The following is an 8,436-nucleotide window of genomic DNA, read 5'->3' on the forward strand; positions in this document are numbered from 1 at the left end:
CAGCCGTGTCCTGCCTCAACTCTTAATGTCTCTCTTCACCGGCGCCTCGGCGCTCAGTGGGCGTGTCTCTCCACAACACAGCACCTGAACCAACCTGTCAATCATAAAACCCGGGATTTCACATACATTTATCTTCTTATTCAAGTGGAATACTCTCGTAAACCTATTTCTAAAAAGGCTTTCAGAGTTCAGAATACTATAATGTGACATGCAGCATCTGTGCTAAATTATTTTGTTGAAAATCCTTTTGTTTAAAAGATATATATTCACATATATATATATACATACATATTAGCATGTGTGATAATAATATTGTGCATTGTGTATCAGGAGGATATGGTAGCGTTGATATTCTTCACGCCCCTGTTCTGGGAAATGATGTAAAAAAAAAAAAAAGAACTTTTTACGCAGACTAAAATCTGTTGAGCTCTGATTATGGTCCATATTTATATAACAACATCATCGCCATGGCAACAGTTTTCCAGTAAAACACAGGAGTCTATACGGGCCGGAGCTTCTGTACACAAACACCAGAGTCAGCCTTCAGACAGAGTGGCGTTAACACACAATCAGGAGACCTGAACATTTTACATTTTCACCTAAACATTTAACACGGTTAACGTTAAGTAACGTTTGGCGATTAAAAACGCTGATGATGAGCGGTGGTTCTGATTGGTCAGGAGGTGGTGATTAATTCTCTAGAACAGCGGCTCTGACAGTAGCGCAGGTTTATATTAATGCACTGGTTCTGATACGTTATGGTTTCTATAGTAACCGCTCATTCACAGGGACGTGTACAGCGGGCGCTCCACTGATAAGAAACACTGCTGTAAGGAGTCTCCAGTGTCAGAGCTAATCTACAGGGCAGAGGAGTTCTTACATTAGATGTAACTATAAAAGGATAAAATGTATGCCGTGCCGTTCTTTAATAAATACAAAAAACAGATTTGTTAAGTTGCTGTGGTGTAAGAGGAATAAAGCACTTACTGTTACAGTAAAATAACCAACCTCAGGGTGCATCTCCAGCATTTCCTCAGGTGTGTTACTCCTTATTTAATCGACACCTTCTGACCAATCAGAACACAGGATTTAGCAGTTATGTGTGAACATCAGGTCTCACTGCTTCAGGACACCATTTTGATCCTTACGTTTCTGACTTGTGACCTTTGACCCAAACTCCACACAGCTCTCGATGTGTGTGTGTGTGTGTGTGTGAGTAAGTGTATGTGTGAGTGTGAGTGCATACGTGTGAGAGCTAGGACAGCACGAGACAATACAAGTTAAAAAAAAAGGTGCAAAGTACAGAAAGCATCAGCAGTTCGAGTTAAACGAAAAACCACACGCAGACAGATCGAAGGTGTGTTTTTGCTCTGTGTGCATCGTAAGTTTGAAGAGGCTTTCTGGACCACACTCCGCTACACCGTCAGCAGAATAAACTGTGTGTGTGTGTGTGTGTGTGTGTGTGTGTTTGTGTGTGAGAGAGAGGGAGGGAAATAGGGAGAGAGATAGCACAACACCGACACACAAATCACAACTCCATTCTCAATTCCTGCTTAATGCATCATAAACACTGTTTATATTTATACTTTAAGGCTATCACTCACACACACACACACACACACACACACACACCTCAAATCGGCTTTAACGCCTTAATGCCCTGCTTTGTCTCATCCTCCTGTATGTGGAGACAGAAGAAAGAGAGCAACCTCGACGGAAACACACACACACACACACACACACACACATTCATTACGCTACTTAATCCTATTAAGAATTGAAGCGCGAGCCGGTCGCAGAGGCGTCACAGAGGCGTTATAAATGCTGAGTAGTGGAGGCAGAGGCTCTGGTACTCACTCGAACATCTCACTGGATTTGGGAGATCCAGTTCACTCCGCGGTGCGCGTCATAACGCCTGTATAACGGCTCAACACGGCGCGCGCGCTGCTGCGCTCATACCGCACACAAGACGCTAATGTCACTCCAATAAACTGAAATAAACTCAAACCGGAGGTCCGTTCCGCAAGAAGAAAAGAAAATATCCGCGCGTTTATGTCCTCTATTTCCACCGCGGTCCTCCGGTCCGAGAGAGAGAGAGAGAGTGTGTGTGTGAGAGAGAGAGAGAATAGAGGGAGGAGAAAAGGACAGCAGCAGCAGCAGGAGGAGGAGGAAGGGGAGGCTCTCCAGCGCCCTTTTACAGAAAGATTAAATTGACCTGATGAACAGAAATGATGGATAGAAGGCGGATGAATGAAAAGAAAAGGATGTACAGAGTTAAGGCGGACGCGGACGCGCACGCGGGCTACAATGGGTTTACAATACGTTTCCGACTGGAGGCTGAGACGCGCATGCGCGGATTTAGAAGCGACGTCACCCGATTTTTATTTTTTGGGTTTCATTCAGTTCAGCATCAGTAAATATACATTAAATATAGATTTAAAAAAAAAGATTTATACAACATATATTTTTAAAATGCTTATTGAAACGTGTATTTAGATTTCCTCTGTGTGTGTGTGTGTGTGTGTGTGTGTGTGTGTGTGTGTGTGTGTGTGCATAATATAACTCATAATTCAAATTCAGCCTGATTAGCTTTTTCTAATTAACATTTGAACATTAGAATGTGCTGCCAAAATATTGCTTAAAAGTGTCTAAAGTTAAAAGTTTATAAATCTTATCAGCTTTATACTTTACTGAGAGATTTCGTGGCTCGATACGCTAGAAAAAGAAAAAACACAGCGGCGTCGCATGGACATGTGATTAAAGGTTAAAGAATTCTGGATTCCGATTGGTCGGAAGGTGCTGATTCATTTTTCATTTTAAAGTAGTGTAGCTGCAGGTCAAAGGTCCGTATTAAAATAATAGGGTATGGTTTCTATAGTAACAGCTCATTCAGACGGACTGATAACAAGCGGACTGTTGACGTGGTGAAGTTTTCTGTGTGTTTATGTAACACTGATGGAAGGAGTCTCCAGTGTCAGCTTGTGAGGACGGCAGATGTAACACTGCAACAGGATAAATTCTGTCTGTTTAATCATGTGACCTGTAAAATGGGCAATAAATAATAGAAAATAAACGAAAACAAAACCACAGCTGTCACAACTTTTGGAAGACAAAAGAAACCACAAAAATGTAAACTCCTCTGTCCAGAAGATGTCAGGAAAATTACAGCAGTCACCATAGTAACGATTTTATTTCATCTGTATATTATCAGTAGAGCATCCTCCGTACACGTCCCTGTGAATGAGCTGTTGCTATAGAAACGATAACATTAATATAAACCTGCACTACTGTCAGAGCTGCTGTTATAGAAAATCAATCAACACCTTCTGACCAATCAGAACGCAGAACTCAGCAGGTGCTGTGGGATAAACCGGTATAGTGTAATGTTAACCACACTGTACACTGTCACACATCCAAGGATATTAACCCAATCCGGGACATTACAAAAGATTTAAAAATCCAGTGAGGCTGCCGATGAGTGTGTGTGTGTGTGTGTGCGTGTGTGTAACCTGCCCCACTGCTGTGATAATCGAGTCAGAAAGGCAGGAAGGGGGCAGGAAGGAGGAGAGTGAGTGGGTGCTGTTCATTACAGGGCCAAAGAGCAAGGAAGTTTCAATTAGGATGGGAAAGCCACTTTTGCACAACATGCAAATTCTTGCTGCTTTTCACACACCTTGCGCAAGTCTGTTCAGTAGAGAGGAACACACACACACACACACACATCGAAAAAAACATGAAGCAGCTTAAAGCCAGGGTTGAGGGTTTGGGACACAAGCGGTCCGAGTAAATAAAAAATGATTTTGTTCTTGTTTTTGTTCTCTAAATGTAAAGCTTCTGCAGTTCAGCAGTATTGATCAAACACGCACACACACACACACACACACACACACACACACAAACACAGACACACGCACAATGATGCAATGATCTGATAAGAAAGAAGGTGAAATGGTGTCTGACAATACAAAAGATTCAATTCAGGTGTGAGCTGGTTTGAGTGACTCATTAAAAAGAATCGGTTCACCAGAAGAATTTGCTCCCGCAAGAGAAACGAGAAGCTCCAAAAGATTCGACTCAGGTGTGAACTGATTTGAGTGATTCATTAAAAGAATCGATTCACAAGACGGATTCGCTTCAACAAGACAAACAAGACGCTCCAAAAGAGTCAATTCAAGTGTGAAGCGATTCGAGTGATTCATTAAAAGAATCGACTCACAAGAAGGATTCGTTCCAACAAGACAAACAAGACGCTCCAAAAGGTGTGAACTGATTTGAGTGATTCATTAAAAAGAATCGATTCACAAAAAGGATTCTGAACAGTTAATAACGCTAGGCTTGAGTGATACAACAATTTAATCGCCTCCACTATTACACTGCCGTGGTGTCCAGTCACGTTTACTCTGATTACCTTATATTCTCAAACCTACCGACCTTTTCGTATTTTGCGTAGGACCTCTGTAAATTAAATCAATTAAATTAAAATAAATCAATATCTGACAATCCTAAAGGATGCAATGAGACGGTATTGAAAACAAACGGCTATTGAAAGCTAAAGTGTGTTCTGTAATGTCTTACATCATCTCCCGAACGTCCCGACAAGGTAATAAATACACTCAAGCTGCTCTTACACAATTAGTGTCTATAAATAAGTGATGAAGATGACATTCAGAGAGAAAGAACAACGTAATCTGTGCTGCATGCAGCTGATTAAATATGAACACCGAGAGGTGAGGAACAATAAATAAACGTAATCTGACACCTCGAGCGTTTTAGCCTGGTGCTGATGAGCAATTCCACATTACACACACACACACACACACACACACACACACAAATGCAGCATCAGGGTCAGAAGATAAACAGGAAGGACGAGGACATGGAGAGACTTCGCGCAGTGTTTTCCATCCGCTGAGTCCGACTGGTCCATGATGACGTCGTAGGAGATGACGTGGAGACTGAAGCCTCGTTCAGTAAGCTCCACGTCATCGGTCGTGCATCTCTCGGGCGTTAAAATTGGACACTTACATGACATGCACTGGTATCTGTATATGTACGTCATTTACAGTTTTTTAAAAATATATTAATTTAATTTTTTTTTTTTTTTGCAGGTTGGTACCGAATTTCCTCTCACTAACCTGCAGCTTTCGCAGTCCGAGTCCTTCAAGAGCAAACTACGTAGCGACCACCGAGACCGCCTGCTGCTCGGAGAGGAACACCGAGACGGAGGCAGGTGTAAGGAGGCAGAGTCATCGACAAGCCCCTCCCCTTCTACGCAGACAGGTGAGCGGCTCCTCCTCTTCGTCTCCTCGCTCTTCTTGCCCTTGGGCCTGTCTCCATCCGTCAGGGCGCTGTCCTCCTGAGCTCGGGTCCTGTGTTTCCTGCCGATCACATCGCGGATCCGCCGTCTCTGAGGAAGCGGGCTCGATGACGGAGACCAGGAGTCGTTATCCGACGACGGCGGGAGGACGTTCAGCATGGGCACGGGGACGGGTTTGGACGTCATTTCGCGTGTGTTTATAAATATTCCTTTACTTCAGAGAGAGTCCTTCGCTGAGTCACTCAGGCTTTTAAAACCAAGTCCGTTTTAAACCACACTCGATTGCGAGGTGTCATCGTGGCATCGCTTGCAAAATCGGTGGTTTCCTCGGGCATGCTGCAACAGGGCGCGGACTTCACACAACGTCCACGTACCGCTCCTTTTAATGAGCTATTTACAAATCATTTATTGTTCAGAAATCAAGCGTGCTGCAAATCTTCAGCCGTGTCTCCGAAGCGTCCTCCATCGTCCCTCAAACGCTGCGCTTTAAGATCAGTGAAGTCCTGAGGAGAAAAAAATCATCTTTTTCTTTTCTTAAATCATCGTCTGGATGTAAACGCAAAGTCGGAGTGATTTTACTGAGATGAAAGTGGTGACCCAGACCCCTGATCAGCCGTAAATCAAAACAGCTTCAACGTTTCTTACACCGAACTCAAGATGTTCACAATAATCACGATAATCTTTCAGCGTAAGAATTACGCGATTATCTCGATATGTCTTGTATACGTACCATGTTTCTAACTCTCCAGCCTTACTCCTGTCACTTTTACCGGACGATATATCGTCCCAGAAATAGTCACGATAAATGATACCGCTGTCATTTTAAGACCATTTTATGCCATATCGATATAGCGATAATATAACAGCATAATAATGCAAGTGCACCCTTTCAAAGAGCGATGAACTTTTAATTCTTAAGATTATTCAGACGTCGGAATTGGAAAGTCAAAAAAAAATTAAACACCTGAAATATATGAAAGAGATAAAAGAAAGAAAACCACACAACCAAAACAATAAATAAAATGGACTGTAATACAATATTGTGAATTCTTTATGCTTTAGTTATTCATCGTGCGTGTTTTAGTGCGTCGTTACAGAAAGAACGTCGAGCGCAGGGTTTTGCGTTCGAATGTGCGTTTTTATCTTAAATTCGACAAATATTCGAAGTTCGGATCTTAACGAGAGGACAGAACGGGAAAATCTCGCTGATGTTCATTCTTACGTAAACAAACGGGCATGTAAACGTAACGGGCGATATCAAGGTCAGCAGCGTGTTCGATCCTAATCCCACGCACTGACATTCCTGAAACAGTCCATTAATTCTGTGTCTTAGAAACCTGAATTATTCAATTACTAATCTTCATTTATAACATCAGATTGAGACTTTGAGAAGATGATGAAGATGAAGATGAAACCGCTTGATGGTTGGTGTGTTCACTTAAAAACGCTGAGCGTGGGAAAGACGCGCAAACCTGAGGTCAGAAGTTATTCTTATACACCTTATACGTGTGTGCGTGAGAAAGACGAGCGGCAGCGCGGTCTGTGGTTTCAGCTCTGAGATAATTAAAGTTAAAAACTCATATCCTGACGATGTGATTAGACCTCGGTGTCTCGTCTCGTCTCAGTTACCGCTCGCTTCTGCTGAAAAGCGATTTTAAAAAAAGAAAGAATAATAACAAATACACAACGTCACTTCAAAATACCTCACAACATCAACACCAAACAAACAACACTGTTCTCTCTGTTCACTCATATAACTAGGTCTCTCTCTCTCTCACACACACACACACACACTACACACATACACACTTCTTGATTTAAACTCCACACCGCTGCTGAATCCTGCACTCTGATTGGTCAGAAGGTGTTGATTAATTCTCTATAACAATAGTGCAGGTGTACATTAATGCAATCATTCTAATAGTTATCGTTTCTATATCAACAGCTCATTCACAGGAGCTCATACAGTGGATGGTTGTGTGTGTGTGTGTGTGTGTGTGTGTGTGTGTGAGTGTGTGTGTGTGTTTGCACAGTTTGAATAGATTACACACTTATCAGTTCTGTTTACACACACTGATCCACACATTACACAGTCATAAACCTCCTCAAACAATCTGACTGGCGTTATAACACCTTTATACACCTTCATACACGTGATGGAGAAGGACCGGATATGGCACAATGACGTCACAAACCCGGAAATGAACGAAAAATACCACCACACGAAACTTCACACACCTTCATTCATTACACTCTCCGTTACACAGGGAAATCCCGCTGAGTATCGCGAGATTTCTGTCGAACACGCTAGAAATGATTTATTTGACTTTTATCCTCCTACCTCCCGTTTGATGAATGAGCCCCGTGTCCATGATCCTGCTCGGCTTCGTAAACTTTGCGTTGTGTGATGCGATTAAAATCCACTTTATCACAGGAACACATGAGCATCCTCTAACCCAGTACGCTCCCTTTAAGTCCCTTTAGCTTAGCACAGCTAACACTGTTTATTATCTAATACTAGCATTTACCTCAAACTATTTCTATACTAAAAGTACTCACTCACTCTCTCTCTCTCTCTCTCTTTAAAAACAACACAATTTAAATAAAACAATAAAAGTCCTCTCTTACGCAGTGCACGAAAATTTATTAAAGCGAAAAGTAAACAAACAAAAAATAAAACATTATAGATTATTATTATTATTATTATTATTATTATTATTATGAGCAGCGTCGCTAATTAGAATAACGAGTACAACTAGCATAACTAGCTTAAAGAACCCAGGGAGCTGGTTAGCTAAGTTAGCTAGTTTAGGCTAAATAATGGAGAGAAAAAATTTAAAATGAAAGCCGCTCAATGCTAGCAGCCTTAGCGCTAACTATTTACATTAAACAGAAACATCTCGTTACTATTTATTTATAAAAAGTAATCTTTAAAATACATATAGAAGTTTTTTTTAAAAAACTTTATTATTTTCTAGCTAAATATTAAACAAAGCGATATAGCATCGAAATGCAGAGTCTCAGCTGAAGTCGAACAAAAGTGTAACACTGACGGGGGCCAACAGAGAATAATACAATGTTTTCAGCGCGTATCTACTGGCAGTCACGACTCAGTTTAA

The 8,436-nt window shown here is 41.6% G+C and overlaps 1 protein-coding gene across 3 annotated transcripts in view; it reads right to left on the reverse strand.

Moving 5' to 3' along the window:
* Positions 1 to 8,186, reverse strand: part of gramd1a (GRAM domain containing 1A) — a 21,292-nt gene extending 13,106 nt beyond the window's left edge. Inside the window, exon 1 of one of the 3 annotated variants that reach the window (XM_053611388.1) lies at positions 7,659 to 8,186. In XM_053611388.1, the coding sequence (XP_053467363.1) occupies positions 7,659 to 7,765 (107 nt within the window). In that variant the 5' untranslated portion in view covers positions 7,766 to 8,186. Of the gene's footprint in view, positions 1 to 1,857; positions 2,242 to 5,135; positions 5,251 to 7,658 lie in introns of those variants that run through there. The other 2 variants (XM_053611390.1, XM_053611389.1) reach the window with 2 other exon arrangements.
* Between the last annotated feature and the right edge of the window lie 250 nt (positions 8,187 to 8,436).

The sequence above is a fragment of the Ictalurus furcatus genome, chromosome 23 (assembly GCF_023375685.1).
Source record: "Ictalurus furcatus strain D&B chromosome 23, Billie_1.0, whole genome shotgun sequence".
Classification (NCBI taxonomy): Eukaryota; Metazoa; Chordata; class Actinopteri; order Siluriformes; family Ictaluridae; genus Ictalurus; species Ictalurus furcatus.